The following is a 22,170-nucleotide window of genomic DNA, read 5'->3' on the forward strand; positions in this document are numbered from 1 at the left end:
GTGGCCAAACTCATTTTACTGTGTAGTACATAGTTGCTATGGGCCAATACCTTATAAGGGATTTGCATCTAAAGAGACATGGCTCTAATATTTACAACTCCATTGACTGTCACTGTTTACACGGCTTGTTCTGGTTAGCAAGCTGAGTCCTGTACTTCCTCCAGATGTTCCATGTTCCTTCAGAGAACAAGAATCCATCCTTCTCCAACCATGGTAGCCTAGGCCAAAGAATCCCAGCTCTCTGAAGCTCTACAAACCCTACCTATGGAGTCTGAGTCCTATGTCCACATACTTTAAGCTGAAGTCTGTCCTGAATTCTAACCCTCCTAGAAGCAGGGAACCCAAGTGGGAACTTTTTCCTAGGCATAACCCAAGCAGAAGAAAAGTAGACGATTTTCCCCCATTGCTGGCTCTGGTTTATCCAAAAGCCAACTGTCTGACATGTGGCATTCCTCTGTTGCAAACGAATCCAACACCGTGAGCCTTCCAGGTGATAGCTTTACTGTCAAGGATCAGGCATCACCATCTGGATCTTAATAGATGAAGACTCTAGATTTAGCTGGGACCACCTGCCGTAAGAGCCACGCTGTTCTAGATGAACAGCCTAGCAGGACCAGTACATGGCTTCAAAGAGAAAACAAAGGTTAAAAATTAGTAAGTTTTTGCTTATTCTCCCTAATGCTTAGGGAACTTTGCAAGGACATCAAGAAATAGCAAAGAGCAGGTGTATGGAAGTTCCACCAGTCCCTCACCAGGCCTAGGTATTCCTCCATTCTCTGGTGAGGCGCACTTATCTGAGTATGTTTTAAATGCCAGAGGAGCATGTTTTTAGATCACCAGCCTCTTCTTCCTACACCCAACATTACTCCCCCAGGCCCCATCGATTTACTTAGTAGGGTCTTTATCCTAATCCTAGCCACCCCTGAATGGAGGGAAGCACGGGTGGTTTACACATAAATATGCACTTAAGTCAGTGTGGTCCCTATTCCCATTGCATGTGTTAAACCTCACTGCCAATGTGGAGGATGATGGGGGAAAGTTTGGCCTTGTCTTCAAGGTTGCCCCCAAAAAATGCTTTAGTGGGAAGCGATTCCTACATAATTAAAAATGCAATGAAGAATATAGAGTACTTTTAAACGTTTAAATGTTTATGTATATAACGAAATAACTTTGAAAAGTATGAATTCTACCCAGGCATGGCCAAATGATTTTTGACAAAGTTGCAGAAGCAATTCAATAGAGAAAGCTCTTTTCAACAAACAGTGCTGAAGCCAATGGATATCTATACATGGAAAAAATAAAGAAAAGGGATGGCAACCTAAACTTTACACCTTATTCAGGAGAAAAAAAAAAAAAAAAAAACAACCCAAAGGAGAGAATAGATTTAAGTATAAAAGGTAAAAACCAGCCCAGCACGTTGGCTCACACCTGTACTCCCAGCACTTTGAGAGGCTGAGGCAGGCAGATCATGAGGTCAGGAGTTTGGGACCAACCTCGCCAGCATGGGGAAACCCCGTCTCTAATAAAAATAGAAAAATTAGCTGGGCATGGTGGCAGGTGCTTGTAATCCCAGCTACAGGGGCTGAGGCAGGAGAATCACTTGAACCCTGGAGGCAGAAGTTGCAGTGAGCCAAGATCATGCCACTGCACTCCAGCCTGGGCTACAGAGCAAGACTCCATCTAGGAAAAAAAAAAAAAAAAGTTAAAACTATGACACATTTGCCTTTGATTATTCTCTTTTGGCTATGAAATAAAGTCTAATTCCTTTTAAAATAATCCCAATTCTGACTTCCATTTGTACACCTATGGAAGCCAGTATACAGGGCACTAAGAACCATCTGATCCACCAGTGGAAGAAATAGATTATTCGACTGCAAATTTGCAGACATATCCTTGGGTGGGGTGGAGGGTGTGTGTGTAGTGAAGTGACACTCTCCCAGCTCTGATACTGCTGGCGAGGCACCATGCTTAAACAATCACTCATAAACCACCAGGGCAAGTGACGCTATCAGATAAAAAACCACCCCAAAGATCAACTAACATGGGAGTTCCTTCTCCGTGCCCAATGCCTTCTAAGCATTTCACCCTAGAAATGTAGAGATTGGAACAGTGCACCCAGTTTAAGAATTGCGGCCCCGTGGTAAGATCATTTGTCCAAGGTTACCGTTCGTCAGCTGGAACTAGCCTTTGAATCCAGGCATCCTGACTCTAGAACCTGAGCCCTTAAGCCAATAATCCCTAAAAGACAGTACATGGGTCCCTGTATACACATGTGTGTCCGCAAACTCACTCTCAAATGCATATCCCACAGCACTGGTCAAGTACAGAGATACTCACGGTACAGTTTCCTAGATGATGGGGCTAACGGGGCACTAAGAACCACAGGATCCACCTGCCGGGCTTTTATCATCCCCTGCATGACTGGTGAAGTGGATGTGGCCCAGGGCTTTCTTCTGCTTGAGAGGTATCTTCCACATGACCCACGCCTTTAGAAGGCCAAGTAGGAACCAGACAAGGACCAGGGAAATGGGGCTCCTCTGATGTGCCCCGCCTGGCCCTGCAGCCTTCAGGCAGGAAGTTGATGCTGCCATTCAGAATCAGCAACAAGAAACAAAGGAGAAACGATTGAGGGGAGGGACACCCCATCTACCCTGATGTGGTTATGAGGCATCGCTTGCCTCTATCCCAATATCTCACGTACCCCATAAATAGATACACCTCTACGTATCCAGAATTTTTAAAATGTAAGTTTAAATTTTAAAAAAATCAGTGACAAGAAACAGGATAAATGCTTGAGGTGACGGACACTCCATTTACCCCTGTGACTATTACCCAACACATGCCAGGATCAAAATATCTCATATACCCCATAAACATATATACCTACTATGCATCCAGAATTTTTAAAATTTAAGTTTAAATTTAAAAAAATCAGTGACAAGAAACAGGATAAATGCTTGAGGTGATGGACACTCCATTTACCCCTGTGACTATTACGCCATGCATGCCAGTATCAAAATATCCCATATACCCCATATATATACCTACTATGCATCCAGAATTTTTAAAATTTAAGTTTAAATTAAAAAAAAATTAGTGACAAGAAACAGGATAAATGCTTGAAGTGATGGACACTCCATTTACCCCTGTGACTATTACCCGATGCATGCCAGTTTCAAAGTACCTCATATACCCCGTAAATATATACACCTACTATGTATCCAAAAACTAAGTTTATATTTTTAAAACTCAGTAACAAGAAAGAAAGTTCTTCCTTTGAGAGCATTCTCCTCTGTGCAAATTCCTCTCTCCAGGTCTCTATAAAGAGAGATATTTGGTTGGAAACAGAATTTAAGAGTTCTAAATCTCTATTTCCAATCTCTGATATCCTTTCTTCAGGACTAAAACACCAAAAGCAATGGCAACAAAAGCCGAAATTGACAAATGGGATCTAATTGAACTAAAGAGCTTCTGCACAGCAAAAGAAACTGTCATTAGAGTGTACAGGCAATCTGCAGAATGGGAGAAAATTTTTGCAATCTATCCATGTGAGAAAGGGCTAATATCCAGAATCTACAAAGAAATTAAATTTACAAGAAAAACACAACCAACCCCATCGAAAAGTGGGAGAATTATATGAACAGATACTTCTCAAAAGACGACATTTATGCAGCCAACAGACATATGAAAAAAAGTTCATCATCACTGGTCATTAGAGAAATGCAAATCAAAACCACATTGAGATACCATCTCACGCCAGTTAGAATGGCAACCATTAAGTCAGGAAACAACAGATGCTGGAGAGGATGTGGAGAAATAGGAACGCTTTTACACTGTTGGTGGGAGTGTAAATTAGTTGAACCATTGTGGAAGACAGTGTGGTGATTCCTCAAGGATCTAGAACTAGAAATACCATTTGACCCAGCCATCCCATTACTGGGTATATACCCAAAGGATTATAAATCATTCTACTATAAAGACACATGCACACATATGTTTATTGTGGCACTGTTCACAGTAGCAAAGACTTGGAACCAACCCAAATGCCCATCAACAATAGACTGGATTAAGAAAATGTGGCACATACATACCATGGAATACTATGCAGCCATAAAAAAGGATGAGTTCATGTCCTTTGCAGGGACATAGATGAAGCTGGAAATCATTCTCAGCAAACTAACACAAGAACAGAAAACCAAACACTATATGTTCTCACTCATAAGTGGGAGCTAGACAGTGAGAACATATTGACACAGGGAGGGGAACATCACACACTGGGCCTGTCAGTGGGTGGGGGGCTAGGGGAGGGATAGTATTAGGAGAAATACCTAATGTACATGATGGGTTGATGGGTGCAGCAAACCACAATGGCATGTGTATACCTATATAACAAAACTGCACATTCTGCACATGTACCCCGAAACGTAAAGTATAATTTAAAAAAAAGAAATTAAGACAGTAAAAAAAAAAAAAAAAAAGAATTCTAAATCACATTCCCTAGTTTTCTGCTTTATATCTGCCTATTACAAACAAGAATATCTGAAGGCTTTAAAAAAGAGAGGGGGACAGGGAAAAAGAGGGTGGAGTGGTGTTCTAGTCTCCATCCCATCCTCCTGCCCACCGGAAGATACACAAAGCCCGAACTTGTATGACTCAGAATGCCCAGTACCCAGGGTTCTGATATGGAAAACTCAGTATTGCCCACTCTCCTTCCCTAGAACTCACTCATTTGCGGGTAGGAGAAGCTGTACATGGTCAAGCCCAGAGCCTTTGGAGACACGCTGCCTGGGCTCACGTCCCAGCTCTCCTGCTCCACCAGCTCTGTGACCTTGGAAAATTTACTTAAGCTGTCTGTGTCTCAGTTTCCTTCTCTGTAAGATACGAATAACAGGAACTCCTTCTAATATTAGTGAAGAGTCAGTACAAATGCATAGAAAGCATTAAGCTAAATACCTGGTTTATGGCCAGGCACGGTGGCTCACGCCTGTAATCCCAGAATTTTGGGAGGCTGAGGCGGGCAGATCACCTGAGGTCAGGAGTTCGAGACCAGCCTGGCCAACATGACAAAAACCCATCTCTACTAAAAATACAAAAATTAGCCAGGCGTGGTGGTGAGTGCCTGTAATCCCAGCTACTCGGGAGGCTGAGGCAGGGAGAATCCTTTGAACCCGGGAGGCAGAGGTTGCTGTGAGCAGAGATCGCACCATTGCACTCCAGCTTGGGTGACGAGCAAAACTCCATCTCAAAATCAATCAATCAATATCTGGTTTATAACAGGCACCAGGAAACATGAGTATTTTCAACAGATCTCATAGGTGATCAGTTCTGCTATAAAGTGACATATGCATTCTGAAAACTCACCACAGCAGATTCAACTGTGCACTAAAACCACACAGCTTATGGGAAACAATCAGTGATTTTATATATTATATACATTATTTTATATATATAGAATTTTAAGCAGAAGCTTAAACAGCACGGTTTTGCACTTGCTAATTACAAAATACTTTATAACACAATAAACAGCCGGGAGTGGTGGCTCACGCCTGTAATCCCAGCACTTTGGGAGGCTGAGGCAGGCAGATCACAAGGTCAGGAGATCGAGACCATCCTGGCTAACACGGTGACACCCCCGTCTCTACTACAAATACAAAAAACTAGCCGGGCATGGTGGCCGCGCCTGTGGTCCCAGCTACTCGGGAGGCTGAGGCAGGAGAATGGCGGGAACCCGGGAGGCGGAGCTTGCAGTGAGCTGAGATCGTGCCACTCACTCCAGCCTGGGCGACAGAGCGAGACTCTGTCTCAAAACAAACAAACAAACAAAAATCACAATAAACTCTGCAGAATCCTACAACACCACAGTTGGCCCTGCAATACCACAGAAGATGTGGCATGAAACTTTACCTTGAGTAAAACATGAACTTTGTGAACATGGGAAGTGTTGCAGCTTGTGAGTTTTTGTGAAGTGGTGGAAGAACAATCATCTGTAATCGGAAAGTGTAGAATGGGCAAGGCTCGTACTGAGAAAGTGGGTAGATGTTTCAGGTGTATGCCTGTGTGCATTTTGTACAATCCTACGTGGCTCTGCTCAGCGGAGTGCAGGGTCAGTGGGTTGGGGGCTGGGGGTGTGTGTGTTGTGCTTTCTTAGTGTTTCTCTTAGGCAAAACCATGCGTAAGCTAACATGAAATTTGTGCTGTGCTCAAGTTGTTCCCTAATACAACAATCACATTGGGACAAATTTGCATTTTTAAAAGAAGGCTGGGCTGGTCGCAGTGGCTCACACCTGTAATCCCAGCACTTTGGAAGGCAGAGGTGAGCAGATCATGAGGTCAGGAGATTGAGACCATCCTGGCTAACACGGTGAAACCCCGTCTCTACTAAAAATAGAAAAAATTAGCCAGGCGTTGGTGGCTCATGCCTGTAGTCCCAGCTATTCGGGAGGCTGAGGCAGGAGAATCACTTCAACCTGGGAGGCAGAGGTTACAGTGAGCTGAGATCGCACCACTGTACTCCAGCCTGGGCCACAGAGCAAGACTCAGTCTCAAAAAAAAAAAAAGGAAGGCTTATAACAGAACTGAATGTACCTCTTCCAATTCCCTTTGTCTTTGCTATTCCTTCCCAGGCTACAGCACTAAATCTTTAAGCTTTCAGGCCTTTAAAGGTTACACCATTGTAGATTCTCAAGGAGGATTTGTAGGGGGAGACCAGCCACGTGGAATGACCCCACGGAAACCCAGCGCCTACCTCCTTGCTCTCAGGAGTGCCAAGCAGTCCCCCGCCTTCCTTCTCGAGGCCTCTTACCTTTCATCTTGGCTCTAACTTCCTCACACAGTGAGGTCAGATTCATTGTCTGGAAGACGCCGAGGACCACTTTCCACGCCTGACCATTTGGGAAGTGTTCCTCCAAAAGAAAGGACAGATTGAAGGGGTCGGCAGCTCTCAAATTGGCCCAGGGGATATGCGGGAAGTGCCCCTGGGGGGCTGACCAGAAGTCCATCAGCTGTTGGGGTTCCAGGCAAAGCTTGAATTCCTCTAGCTGATACTGATCCAGAGCCACCAGGTAAGGCAGAAGGCCTTGGTTGGTGCCGCCGTCGGCCCAGGTGGTTACAGAAAAGCTCATCTTGCCCGACACGTGCAATTTCTCACTTCAACAATGTTCTCCTACATCCACAGGACACTTGGGGCCTACAGAAAAGAAGGAGAGAGTTGAAATCATAAGCCATAAGTATCACCTCCTCACACTGTCTAGACTACACATTTGAGTATTTTCGCTTCACAGTACTTCCCGCTACTTGTGTTAGTACACTTGTTTTTTGTTTTTTGAGACAGAGTCTCACTCTGTCCCCCAGGCTGGAGTGCAGTGGCACAATCTCAGCTCACTGCAACCTCCGCCTCCCGGGTTCAAGCGATTCTCCTGCCTCAGCCTCCTGAGTAGCTGCACTACAGGTGCCCACCACCACACCCAGCTAATTTTTGTGTTTTCAGTAGAGATGGGGTTTCACCACATTGGCCACGGGTGGTCTCCTGATGTCATGTGATCCACGGACCTTGGCCTCCCAAAGTGTTGGGATTACAGGCGTGAGCCACTGCGCTCAGCCTTGTACACTTATTTATGTCTCTTGTCTGCAAGAATGTAGACTCCTTTTACACAGAGGCCTTGCCTGTCTTACTCTTGGGTGTAACACCAGAGTGTTCTATGCTCTGCCTACAACAGGGGCCTGGCATCTAGGAGGAATTCGGCCATAAAGGATACGGAGCATTGACTCTACACCATGCATTATGACCTTTGTTTTATTCTGTCAACAACCAGAGGAATAGGATGGTTATTATCTCTATTTTATAAAAGTGACAATGGGGGTGGGGGGCTGGGGAGGGATAGCATTAGGAGAAATACCTAATATAGATGATGGGTTGATGGGTGCAGCAAACCACCATGGCACATGTATACCTATATAACAAACCTGTACGTTCTGCATATATATCCCAAAACTTAAAGTATAATAAAAATAAATTTTAAAAGTGACAATAAAATAACATCTTTAATTGCTATTTTTTAAAACCTGCCAGCCTAGACTGTATGGCCATGAAAATGTCCTTCACATAGGGGGACTAAATAAAGATGTTTCCAGTCAACAGGTGAGAGGATTTGCTGCCAGCAGATATGCATATCACACAAAACTACCTAAGAAGTAGTTTATCAGAGGAAAGGATGGAAGTGTGTCAAGAAACAAAGAGCCACAGAAATGGTCAGTATGCGGATAAATGTAAAGGAAAAATGACTCTTGACGTCATCTTGTGGAATTTATAACATACAGAGTAAAATATGAAGACAGTAACAAAGGAGGAGAGGGAAATACAAAGATGAGTACTGAGGCCGGGTACGGCGGCTCAAGCCTGTAATCCCAGCACTTTGGGAGGCTGAGGGGTGTGGATCACCTGAGGTCAGGGTTTGAGACCAGCTTGGCCAACACGACAAACCCGTCTCTACTAAAAAGACAAAAATTAGCCAGATATGGTGGCAGGTGCCTGTAATCCCAGCTACTCAGGAGGCTGAGGCAGGAGAATCCCTTGAATCCAGGAGGTGGAGGTTGCAGTGAGCTGAGATTGTGCCACTGCACTCCATCCTGGGCTACAGAGCAACTCCATCTCTAAATAAATAAATAAATTTTAAAAATCAATATTCAAATTTCTAGGATAACCATAAGACTGAGGGATGTATAACCAAAAAGTTAACAGAAATTAAATATTTATTCAAAAGATGAGAACACATGGACACAGAGAGGAGAACCAGAGACACTGGGGCCTATTGGAGGAGGGAGGACGGAGGAGGGAGAAGAGCAGGAAAAATCACTAATGGGTACTGGGCTTAACCCCTGGGTAATGAAATAACCTGAACAAACGCCTGTGACAAAAGTTTACCTATATAACCAAACCTGCACATCTACCCCTGAACCTAAATTTAAACCAAGATAACAAGAGAAATAAGAGAATGGGAGACAAACGGAACAAATAGAAAACAAATAAGATGGTGTGCTGAAACTAAAATGAGTCAATTACATAAGTGTGAATGGACTAAATATTTTAATTGAAGAATATCTGTTAAACTAGATTAGATACAAAAAGGCATACTTTAAATATAAGAGCATAAAACATTTAAAATAATGAAAAAAGATACAGTATAAAAACTAACCTGAAGAAAAGTAGGTACAGTCGTATCACATTCAGAGTAGATTTTAAGGCAAAATTAATCATTAAATATAGAGGACGTTTTATAAGAAGATCATTCCCATATGAAGATATAGTAAGGCTAATCTGTATGTACCCAACAGTATAGCTTCAAAATATGTAACACAAATACAGTTAAAAGATTGATTAGTTGAAAATTTAAACACATATCAATAACTGGGGGAACACACAAAGAAAATGATCAAGATACAGAATATCTGAACCACATAATTAACCAACCTGACCTAATTGGTTGAACAATTAGAACAATATACCCAACAAATGCAGTAAAGACACTTCCGTTTTTGTAAATGGGAAGAATGCTGCGTCAGGCACCTCAGAAATGAGGTTATCCAAATGGCCAAAACGCATGACTCATTGGAAAATTTAAATTAAAACCACAGTAAGATACTACTACACCCAGGCCAGGCACGGTGGCTTATACCTGTAATCTCAGCACTTTGGGAACCCGAGGTGGGCAGATCACCTGAGATCAGGAGTTTGAGACCACCCTGGCCAACATGGTGAAACCTTGTGTGTACTAGAAGCGCAAAAATTTAGCCAGGCCTGGTGGTTCACAGCTATAATCCCAGCTACTTGGGAGGCTGAGGCAGGAGAATTGCTTGAGCCCAGGAGGCAGAGGTTGCAGCGAGCTGAGATTACACCATTGCACTCCAGCCTAGGTAACAGAGCAAGACTCCATCTCAAAAAAAAAAAAAAATAAATAAAAAATAAAAAAAGAAGATAATACTACACCTACGTGAAGTGACTGAAATGATTAGGGCTGATATTATCAAATGTTGTCAAAGATGGGGAGCAATTGGAACTCCCACATGTTACTTGTGAGAGTGTGAAAGCCACTTTGTAACTGGCCTAAGCAAAACATTCATTGTAGTTCAAATGCCTGCCTCTGGACAGGAAGGAGCTGAGCAAATAAGCCAGAACAGAGAAGCCACCTGATCTAACCAAAACCTTAATCCTCAGTGTGTCACTCCTGCTACAGTCTAAATGTTTGTGTCCCTCAAATTTTATAGTTGAAACCTAACCATGAATACGATATTATTGAGAGGTAGAGTCTTTAAGAGGTAGTTGTGATGGAGGAAGCTACATGAATGGGAGTTGGGACCTTAATGGAGCAACCGCATCTCATTTTGCCCTTCCTTTCCTTCACCATGTGGGGATACAGCAAGAGGTGCCATTTACGAAGCAGACAGCAGGCCTTCAGACACTCAATCTCTGCTGACACTTCAACCCTGGACCTCCTAGCCTCTAGAACGGCAAGAAATCAATTTCTGTTCTTTATAAATTACCCAGTCTAAGATATTTTGTTACGGCAGCAGGAACAGACTAAGACAACTCCCTAAATGCAAAAAAAGAACTGTCCAGGAAAGTTTCTGAGCCCTTCTCTATCCTGTGATTGGCCTTCAAAACATCCCTGTCAAAAAGACTCATACTCTGCCCAGAGTTTCCTTTCTCTCCTACACCAACCAGATAGCAACACCCAAGACAAGCACTGTCCCTAAGACCGAGGTAGTTTGTTTTTTTGGTTTGTTTTTTCAGAGGGAGTCTCACTCTGTCACCCAGTGGCATGATTTCGGCTCACTGCAACCTCTGCCTCCCGGGTTCAAGCAGTTCTTCTGCCTCAGCCTCTCAAGTAGCTGGGATTACAGGCATGTGCCACCACACCTGGCTAATTTTTGTCTTTTTAGCAAAGACGGGGTTTTGTCATGTTGGCCAGGCTGGTCTCAAACTCCTGACCTCAGGTGATCCACCGGCCTTGGCCTCCCAAAGTGTTGAGATTACAGGCATGAGCCACTGCACCCGGTCCCTGGTTGTTTCAGTGATTAGGGGAAGGGGGAGAAGGGAAAAGATTTACAAATACAAACATCTTTTCACTTAAAACGCAAGCACTTATTTCTATAAGAAAACCAGTAATATTCTGAAAATACGAACTCCTCCTTCTGATAAACTAAGATCAATTAATTGTGCTGAACCTAGCTGTTAATGTCTTGTTTCCCACCCCTGAGAAAACTCAACGCAAGAATAAAGGAAGGGAGGAAATGGTGGTGGTAAACATTGACTAGGGTTTCCGGATTTGACCAGCAAAAATGCAAGATTCTGAGTTAAATCCGAATTTCTGGTAAACAATGAATGATATTTGGGATATACTTAGAAAGTTGTTTTCTTAAATGCAATTCCATAGGGTGCTGATTCCAGTTCAATTTTAATTTTGGATACACAAGAGTGTTATTTGGAACATACACACACCAAAAAGAATTTATTGTTTATCTGAAATTCTGACTCAACTGGGTATTTTTTCTGGCAACCTTATCTAGACTGGAGTTCACTCGCTTTCATCCCATCCCAGAAGGAAGGATGCCATCAGCACCTGATTTATCTGCCTTACTAAAACAGTGACAGCTGTCCTAGAAAAGTTACAGGTTCCTGATAGTACTTACCAACTCACATTTAGAGGGTTCACCTGAAATGTGGATAAAAAGAACATTGAAGTGAATTAGTCACAGTAAAGATCAAAGACATTTGAGAGATGGGAACGGGGGAACTAATCAGGGAGAAGGGGTAACAAAGAGAGAAAACAGAAGTCAAGGCTGAGTTCTGCCCATCACGATGTTGGCCACCAGGCAACTAACGGTGATTGAGATGAATCTGCCGCTATTCCCCTGTAGAACCTGGTACAGCACGTGTGCTGGGTCATCTCAAAATACCAGGTAGCATTGAAGGCAACAGATAGACAGCAGAACAAAAGACTATTTTTTTGAGATGGAGTTTTGCTCTCATTGCCCAGGCTGGAGTGCAATGGCTCCATCTTGGCTCACTGCAGTCTTTGCCTCCCAGGTTCAAGTGATTTTCTTGCCTCAGCCTCTGGAGTAGCTAGGACTACAGGTGCCCACCACTACATCCAGCTAATTTTGTATTTTTAGTAGAAACAGGGTTTCACCATGTTGGTGAGGCTGGTCTCGAACTCCTGACCTTAGGTAATGCCACAGGCCTTGGCCTCCCAAAGTGCTGGAATTACAGGCATGAGCCACGGTGCCTGGCCCAAAACACTATGCTTGAAGCTACTGGTGTGTGACCCGCCCCCGCCCCCATGTCTCCCAAAGAGAAATCTCCAGAAGAGATGTATGTTAGGACCTACCCTGGCAGTCCAAATTCATTGGACTACTCCAGAAATTGCTGGAGAAAAGATGGGGGAAGGGCACACAGAGGAAAACTTGAAACATTATAGAAAAAAACCCTTTCAGGTATTAGCAGGGAGGGTAAAGACCAGGGAAAAAGCTTATTTGAGATTCAAATGGCATTAAGGCATCATCAAACACCGAGTAGAAGCTGAGCAAGGGGGCCAGGCACAGTGGCTTACGCCTGTAATCCCAGCGCTTTGGGAGGCCGAGGTGGGCAGATCACGTGAGGTCAGGAGTTTGAGACCAGCCTGGCCAACATGGTGAAACCCCGTCTCTACTAAAAATACAAAAATTAGCCGGGCGTGGTGGTGGGCACCTGTAATCCCAGCTACTCAGGAGGCTGAGGCAGGAGAATGGCTTGAACCTGGGAGACGGAGGTTGCAGTGAGCCGTGATGGCACCACTGCACTCCAGCCTGAGCGACAAGAGCCAGACTGTCTTGAAAAGGAAAAAAAAAGTTACTCCATGCTGCACTTCTTTTCTCGTATGTCTCTTGTTTAAATTTTTAAAACAAGGAGACAAGAACTGAGGTCATCAACCATCAACAACTCCTCCAAGATTATAGGGTTAGGTTCCCGTGAGCCTCTGGTCACATCTTCATCCACTAGTCAGTATGTAACCTTGTTTTATACGTGTTTCTGTTTAAGGACACCTAACTGAATACATATTGTTGATTCATTAACACTGAGCCCACCGCCACCAACACTATAGCTCATGCCTGAATGAAGCTCATCTAACACATGCATTATCTTCAGAACTCATATCCCTTCTTGTGTGTAGAGCACCAGACGGAACTTCCACACTACATGAGGGGGCATTTAGACAGCAAAGTCACCAAAGAAAAGCCCAAAAATACAAAAATAGGGCCCTCAGTAGCCCGCCAGCACTGCCTTCTCTGACCTCAGCTTGAATTTTCCCTGAGGCTGTGCACGTCCGAATGACTTGGAAAGCTCTGCAAATATTGATTTGGGGGTTGCCAGATCTTAGAGAGTAGATGAATTCCACAGACATGGAATCCACAAACAAAGAGGGTCGACTGTAATTAGGATGAAGCACGTTGGGTGTGAGACCCACACGGTGCCATGAAGTTACTACGTGGGATTCGAAAGGAAATTCCTCCAAACTTGAAGCATGCATCAGAATAAGCCAAGGAAGGTGGGAAGAGGATTAGGAGGTAGAGCAGTCAGTGAAAACAGCAAGTGCAAAAACCCTGGAGGGGAAAAAAAAACACCGGAACAGAGAAATTCAGCTAGAAAGTCTCACACGACTGCGGAATCCCCTTGGTTGAGGACATGGAAAGCTTCCAACTGAAGACGGAAGCGTGTGCAATCAATTCCTGCTCCTAAGAAAACACCAGCAGGACACAGTGGAGGGAAAGGTCCCAGAGAAAGACGAAACCTTAGAGCAGAGAGAGGAGACATCTCTTACGAAACGGACTTCGAATCTCATACGAGTTTCCAGAGGCTCTGACTTGGGAAACCCCCCACAGAAGTAGTCACCGCCACCCCGTCCTCACCTGTGACCAGCCCTTGGGTCCGTCTTCCTCCTCTTAGCTGTGTCTCAGGGCCTCCTGGTTTATAGCTCTCTTCCCGCTCCCTTTCCCCAGCACAACTCGGGATCAGTTGAGAAGCCAAGACTCAGCTGCGACGTCCGAGCTCTGGCTTTTCTCCTCCAGGTCTAGCTAATCACAGGCTTATTCAGGCTGGGAGGCAGAACTGGGTTTCTAATTAAAAACCATACTGTCCTGAAGTAAAGGGAGCCGTCCACGCCGGCAAAGAGCCACAGATGTGAGTAATGCCTGTGATGGCCCCTCTTACCATCTGGGAGATCTCACAGGGCAATGAAAGATAAAAGGGAGAACGAGTTCGTGAGACATTAAAATCACCGTTGCCGCCACTTACAGGACCATTTCTTCTTCCAAATGCAGGGGAAATGCTCCTTCATCCACTCCATCATGAACACAAAGGATTTTCCACTGAAGTCAGAAACAAGATAAGGATAGTCGTAACTCCACTGCTGTTCAACATTCTGCTGGAGATGTCAACCAATTCTATCAACAGTGTTAGCTAGTTTTAAGCTCAGGTTATAGGCTTTAAACTGGCAGTTGGAAAGCAATTAGTGAGAGGTATAATAATTGAAAAGCAACAGGTAAAACTATATGTGCAAACTTGATTACCTATCTGGACAATGCAAAAGACTGCATGAGAAAACTCCTAATGACAAGAGAAATTGGTAATACAGCAGGTAATGAAATAAGTATCAAAAATCAATAGACTTCAAATATGCAAACAAAAATAAAACAGTGGAAAAGAACACCCCTATTTACTATAGCAAGAAAAAAAAAAGGAAAATAAAATGCTTGCTTAAAAACTTAATATCCAAAACTAACGTAAGAAAAACTATAAAATGCATGTCTGCAAGACCCAAAAGTACACTTAAGCCTTAAAGAAATAAATACCACGTTTTTGCATGGAAAGCTCCACCTCACAATATATCACTTCTCTCTAATACAAATATGTCAAGGTTTTACCTGGAGGTACAGAAGTTGATTATAAAATTCAACTGGACAAATCGAATTTGTAGGAATGGCCTGGAAAATCCTGAAAAGAAGGAGTAAGGAAGAGGGACTAAACCTAGCAGATATTAAAATATACCATGAGGCCTTTATGATTAAAATATAGTATTGGCACATATGCAAATAGACTGAGCAAAGGAACAGAGTAGAAAATCCAGAAATATAATTATTAACATATACAAATTTGATAAATATTGCATCACTCATAAGTGAGGGAAATTGATTTTTAATAAACGTGGTGATGCTAGATCTGTTTCCTACACAACAGAATAATTTTCAAGCACATCAGAGATTTAAATGCATCAATAAGACCTGAGAAGCGCCGGGCGTGGTGGCTCAAGCCTGTAATCCTAGCACTTTGGGAGGCCGAGACGGGTGGATCACGAGGTCAGGAGATCGAGACCATCCTGGCTAAAACGGTGAAACCCCGTCTCTACTAAAAAATACAAAAAACTAGCCGGGTGAGGCGGCGGGCGCCTGTGGTCCCAGCTACTCCGGAGGCTGAGGCAGGAGAATGGCCTGAACCCGGGAGGCGGAGCTTGCAGTGAGCTGAGATCCGGCCACTGCGCTCCAGCCTGGGGGACAGAGCAAGACTCCGTCTCAAAAAAAAAAAAAAAAAAGCCGGGCGCGGTGGCTCAAGCCTGTAATCCCAGCACTTTGGGAGGCTGACACGGGCGGATCACAAGGTCAGGAGATCGAGACCATCCTGGCTAACATGGTGAAACCCCGTCTCTACTAAAAAATACAAAAAACTAGCCGGGCGAGGTGGCGGGCGCCTGTGGTCCCAGCTACTCCGGAGGCTGAGGCAGGAGAATGGCGTAAACCCGGGAGGCAGAGCTTGCAGTGAGCTGAGATCCGGCCACTGCACTCCAACCTAGGCGACAGAGCCAGACTCAGTCTCAAAAAAAAAAAAAGACCTGAGAAGCACCAGAAGAAAACAATTGAATTCCTCTCACACTTGATGGTGGGGAAAGCTTTCTTAGCTAAGTTTTAAAATTCAAAAGCAATTAGAGAAAAAATAAACAAATTTTATTACAAATGTTTTTTAAGCATTCATAACAAAGGATGTGTTAAGCAAGGTAAAAAGACAAACTATAAACTGGTAAATATATTTGCAACTTATAGCAGAAAGAGTTTACATGCCTAACTTTTGTTTTTGTTTTTGTTTTTGTTTTTTGAGACAGTCTCGCTCTGCCACCCAGGCTGGAGTGCAGAGGTGACATCTCCACTCACTGCCACCTCCGCCTCCCGGGTTCAAGTGATTCTTCTGCCTCAGCCTTCCAAGTAGCTGAGATTACAGGCATGTGCTCCCATGCCCAACTAATCTTTCGTTTGTGTGTGTATTTTTAGTAGAGATAGGGTTTCACCATGTTGGTCAGGCTGGTCTCAAACTCCTGACCTCAAATTGTCCACCTGCCTCAGCCTCCTAAAGTGCTGGGATTACTGGCGTGAGCCACTGTGCCCAGCCTATATGTCTAATCTATAAGAGCTTTGAAAAATTACCAAAATGAAATGGAGAAATTAATAATTGTTTGTAAACAAAGAAATGCCAATGACTCTTGACCATCTGAAAACATGCTGAATCCCCTATATAAGAAGAGAAATGCAAGTTCAAAATTATATGGAAGTCTCATTACTTACTTATGAGTTGGCCGAAAATCCTCAAAGTTTGACAACACACTCTTGGCTATTTCCTGTAAACCTAATGAAAACTATTTTACCTTTGATTTTTCTCTCTGCTGATGTCTGAAGACACATCATCATACCGTTTGTGAATATAAAACCCATACATAGCCCGGGCTTGATGGCATGTGCCTGTAATCCCAGCCCTTTGGGAGGCTGAGGCAAGAGATCCCTTGCGGCCAGAAGTTCAAGCCAAAATGGATGGGCTGTTTAACATAGTGATATCCCCGATTCTACAAAAAATTAGCCATGAGTGCTGGCATGCACCAATGGTCCCTGTTGTCAGAGGCATGTGAACCAGAGCAACTCCATCTTGAAAAGGAGCTGGGTAAACTGAGGCTGAGACCTCCTGGGCTGCATTCCCAGATATTTAAGGCATTCTAAGTCACAGGATGAGATAGGAGGACAGCAAAAAATACAGGTCATAAAGACCTTGCTGATATAACAGGTTGCAGTAAAGAAGCTGCCAAATCCCACCAAAACCAAGATGCCCACGATAGGGACCTCTGGTTGTCCTCACTGCTACACTTCCACCAGCACCATGACAGTTTGTGGCCTCTGGTCGTCCTCACTGCTATACTCCCACCAGCACCATGACAGTTTATGAATGCTGTGGCAACGTCAGGAAGTACCCTATATGGTCTAAAAATGGGAGGCATGAGTAATCTACCCGTTGTTTAGCATATCATCAAGAAATAACCATCAAAATGGGCACCAGCAGCCCTCCAGGCTGTTCTGTCTATGGAGTAGCCATTCTTTATTCCTTTATTTTCCTAATAAACTTGATTTCACTTTACAAACTCACCCTGAATTCTTTCTCGCATGAGATCCAGGGACCCTCTCTAGGGGTCTGGACCGGGACCCCTTTCCTGTAATGCCATTTACTGGAGAGGCTGAGGCAGAAGATTACTTGAGCCCAGGAAGCCGAGGCTGCGGGGTGAGTTATGATCACACCACTGCACTTTGTCCTGGGCCGTGGAAGGAGACCCTGTCTCAAAAATATGTAAATAAGATAAAATTGAAAAAAATTTAAAACTCCTATGTAAAAACTGCTGATATTCCAACATGAGTTGATGCAAACTTGATAAAGTTGGTTATCTTGTGGGTTTTCTCCCCAACAACTATAGGTGACTTTTTTTTTTTTTTTTTTTTTTTTTTTTTTTGAGATGGAGTCTCGCTCTGTCGCCCGGGCTGGAGTGCAGTGGTACGATCTTGGCTCACTGCAAGCTCCGCCTCCCGGGTTCCCGCCATTCTCCTGCCTCACCCTCCTGAGTAGCTGGGACTACAGGTGCCCATCACCACGCCCGGCTAATTTTTTGTATTTTTAGTAGAGACGGGGTTTCACCGTGTTAGCCAGGATGGTCTCGATCTCCTGACCTGGTGATCCGCCCACCTCGGCCTCCCAAAGTGCTGGGATTACAGGCATGAGCCATGGTGCCCGGCCAACTGTAGGTGATTTTTTTTTAAAGAAAATTCCTCAAGCCAGTCCTTCCCAACGCCCCCTCCCTTGTACTCTGCTGGTGAGTTTTCCTTTTCCCACAAGCTCTGTCTCTGGGTCTCCCTGAGACTCAGCCCATTGTATGTGGGCCCTAGACTGGGCCCTGATGATCTTGAGACCCTCCTTTTTCTCGATACAATTCTATCCTAAGTAGAAGAGATGAACATGTAAACAAGATGAGCCAATGAATGGCTCTCGATGTTTCCAAATGGGAAGTGGCTCTTTCGGACTGAACACGGTGTTAGCCTTCTAAGGAGCCTGGGAAGCTCTCGAAACACGTAACTTCCTGTTGCTTGCTCCTCTAGACCTAAGAGGCAAGGGAGAGGTTCCTTTACAAATTGGAAGCACCTGTAGGATCAAGCCCTGCAGCCCATTCATTCTGAATCAAGGGAGCTAAATGCCTTCCAATCGGTGCAACGCAGAGGAATTCTAGTGAGCCAGCCTCCGCCAATGGGAAGAGAAGGTGCCAATTGCCTGACTTCCCCGGCCCCTATAAGGGTTGGGGGGTGGGGCAGAGCAGGTGATGTCTGCTTTGGGAGATGCTTTGGACAGGAAGGAGCCAGCAAGAATAATTCTCTGCAGGGGTGAGTTCTGTTTTTTGTTCTCTTCTCTTTTCCTCATCATCCACTTCCTTACAGTTACAATGGCTAGACCCTCCAGTTGGCCGCACCCAGTGGGTCCATATTGAAAATCAAAAGTGAGAGCTAGAGATTCAACTGCAGACATTACCAGCTCTCATTCAGAAAATCCTTGCCCATCTCTGAAACTCAGCTTTTCTGACCCCAAAGTGGAGTCCTAAATTCCCAAGTTTTCTTTCAGCTCTGAGGATCTGAGAGCCAGGAGACTCATAGCACTAGCAAAATTCTAAGACCTGAAAGAGATATCGTGGGGTCTCCAGGTGTCCAGAGGTCTAGGGTCGCCACTGGCAGAGGCAGTCAGGAAAAAATCAAGATAGCTGTAGACGTGAAGAAGAAATCACGAGGCACAGAGAAGAAAGCTGCAGGATTCAGCAGCACTGACTTTGACACTGCCCCTCTGCAAATATTCCTTCTCAATAAACGCAGGTGTCAGTCACCCACACAGCTCAGCTCATGGGCTTAGGAATTTGGTCAGGTTCCAACTGCTGGTTTCCAACACTCACAGCTTGGGCTGAATTTACTTAACTTAGTTCAACTTCCGTTTTCTCCTTTGTAAAATGAACGGAAAAGGATTCATGGGATATAATTCTTACCAAAACTTAAAGTTACATGGACTCTGGGGTGATCAAGACTCGACCACAGAACCAGATGGAGAAGACAGACTTTGATCTTTTAAAAATGTTTACCCATTAGAATACCGATGTTTAAAATGGAAAATAATCCGTGTTGGCAAGAATATGGAGAAAATGAAACTTTAGTGCATTGCTGATGGGGATGGAAAATGGAGAACAGTATGACGGTTCCTCCTGCTGACCTCAGGTGATCCGCCTGCCTCGGCCTCCCAAAGGGCTGAGATTACAGGTGTGAGCCACCACACCCGGCCTGCTTTTTAATGTTTAATTTTTCTGGGTACATAGTAGAAGTATATATTTATGGGGTACATGAGATACTTTGACACAAGCATGCAATGCATAATTACCACATCATGGAGAATGGGGTATCCGTCCCCTCAAAAATTTATCCTTTGTGTTACAATCCAATTATACCATTTTAGTTATTTTCAGTGTATAATTAAAGTACTATAGACTATAGTCACCATGTTGTGCTATCAAATACAAGGTCTTATTCATCCTTTCTAATTTTTTTTTTGCCCATTAACCATCCCCTACTTTCCTCCCCACCTCCCACAACCCTCCCCAGGCTCTGGTCACCATCCTTCTACTCTCTATATCCATGAGTTCAATTGTTTTGATATTTATTTTTTAGAAACACGTTCCCGCTCTGTCACCCAGGCTGGAGTGCAGTGGTGCGATCTCGGCTCACTGCAACCTCCACCTCCCGGGTTCAAGCAATTCTCATGTCTCAACCTCCCGAGTAGCTGGGATCACAGCTGGCTAATTTTTGTATTTTTTGTAGGGATGGGGTTTCGCCATGTTGGTCAGGCTGGTCTCAAACTCCTGACCTCAAGTGATCTGCCCACCTCAGCCTCCCCAAGTGCTGGGATTACAGGCTTGAGCTACTGTGCCCAACCTGTTTTAATTTTTAGATCCCCAAAATATGTGAGAACATGCAATGTCTGTCTTTCTGTGCCTGGCTTATTTCATGTGTAGATGATCTTGATATACTTCCGTAGGGGATGGAAGTATGCTTTTCCTTTTCTCTGTCTTTATTGATCTTAGATTCATTGGCTGGAGCCTGTGCATTAGTTTCATGAAAGACAGATGAACAAAAGCACAGCAAACAAGTTTAGGTGTGCATACCCATGGGAGCACTCAGCGATGAGTAACACTAAGACGTGGTTAGAACTTAGGCTTATCTGTCATGCTAACAAAAGAACAATACATTCTTTTTTTTTCTTTGAGATAGTTTCACTCTGTCGCCCAGGCTCACTGTAACCTCTGCCTCCCAAGTTCAAGTGATTCTCCTGTCTCAGCCTCCCGAGTAGCTGGGATTACAGGCGCCCACCACCACACCGAGCTAATTTTTCTACTTCTAGTGGAGGTGGAGTTTTGCCATGTTGGCCAGGTTGGTCTCGAACTCCTGATCTGAGGTGATCCACCCGCCTCGGTTTCCCAAAGTGCTGGGATTACAGGCGTGAGCCATCGCACCTGTGGCCAGAACAATACATTCTTAGAAAAGTGAAAAGACAGATGACAAAGACCTCAAATTCCTGGGATGGTAAATTGTGAGAAGGTAAATGTGTGGGGGGAAAAATGGAGGATGAGGGCTGGCTCATAAGGGTTTGTTGTGTAGATTCGTCTGGTGCCTTCTCAGGGCTGTACGTGTCTGGAGCTGTCTCCGGTGATTAACTTCTGTGTTTCCCGGTAGAAAAGGGGAAAGGGGGCACCTTTACAAACTGATGTCTTGCTTTTCGGCAAATCAAGGGAAGGCAGAGAATTTTTCTTGTGTCTGCTCCTTCTCAAGCATCTTCAGCTCAAAATAGTCCATTTTAAATATACAATTAATTATTATGAACTACAGTCATGCTACTGTGCTATCAAACGCTAGAACTTACTCCTTCTATCCATTGTATTTTTGTGCCCGTTAACCAACCCCTCTTCATCCAGCCCCTCCCACCTGCCTTTCCTGTCAATATGTACCATTATCATGTACCAATTTTTAAAACTCAGTACACAAAACTGGAATATTTAAGGGTGGTGTATTCCGCCATCCTTCATTTCTCTGAAAAGCCAGGAACTCCTTGCTCAGACCCACAAACCCACCTGCATCTGGATGTGGGCTCTCCACCCTCTTTCTGCCAAGAGCGCTTCAGACCCAGCCTGTGTCCTCAATTATCCCCTTCTCCTGCTGTTATTTCCTCACTTGCCAGCACTGCTTTTCTCTTCTCCACCCCCTTGGATGTACAGACATCCCACAACATTTCCATCTTTAGGAAAATCTTTTTTTTTTTTTTGAGACGGAGTCTCACTCTGTCACCCAGGCTGGAGTGCAGTGGTGCAATCTCAGCTCACTGCAACCTCTGCCTCCCGGGTTCAAGCGATTCTCCTGCCTCAGCCTCCCAAGTAGCTGGGATTATAGGTGCCCACCACCACACCCGCCTAATCTTTGTATTTTTAGTAGAGATGGGGTTTCACCAGGTTGGCCAGGCTGGTCTCAAACTCCTGAGCTTGTGACCCATCTGCCTCGGCCTCCCAAAGTGCTGGGATTACAGGTGTGAGCCACTGCACCCAGCCTGATTTTTTTTTTATTGATGCATAATAACTATGTATTTATGGCAAGGGTGGCAGGGAGGAGGGATAAAGAGAGGTTGGTTCGTGGGTATTAGAAATGGAAGAGGGAATGAGATAGAAGATGTGCCACTGCTACCTTTGAAGAAGGAGGAAGGAGCAA

At 44.3% G+C, this 22,170-nt stretch overlaps 1 protein-coding gene across 1 annotated transcript in view; it reads right to left on the minus strand.

Annotated features, from left to right (window-relative positions):
• NLRP13 (NLR family pyrin domain containing 13) overlaps positions 1 to 14,064 on the minus strand; it is a 51,093-nt gene extending 37,029 nt beyond the window's left edge. Inside the window, exons 1-2 of the mRNA XM_065534965.2 lie at positions 13,942 to 14,064; positions 6,803 to 7,186 (exon numbers count right to left, since the gene is read on the minus strand). Coding sequence (XP_065391037.1) covers positions 6,803 to 7,121 — 319 coding nt within the window. The 5' untranslated portion in view covers positions 7,122 to 7,186; positions 13,942 to 14,064. The remainder of the gene's footprint in view (positions 1 to 6,802; positions 7,187 to 13,941) is intronic.
• Between the last annotated feature and the right edge of the window lie 8,106 nt (positions 14,065 to 22,170).

Source organism: Macaca fascicularis, chromosome 19 (assembly GCF_037993035.2).
Source record: "Macaca fascicularis isolate 582-1 chromosome 19, T2T-MFA8v1.1".
Lineage (NCBI taxonomy): Eukaryota > Metazoa > Chordata > Mammalia > Primates > Cercopithecidae > Macaca > Macaca fascicularis.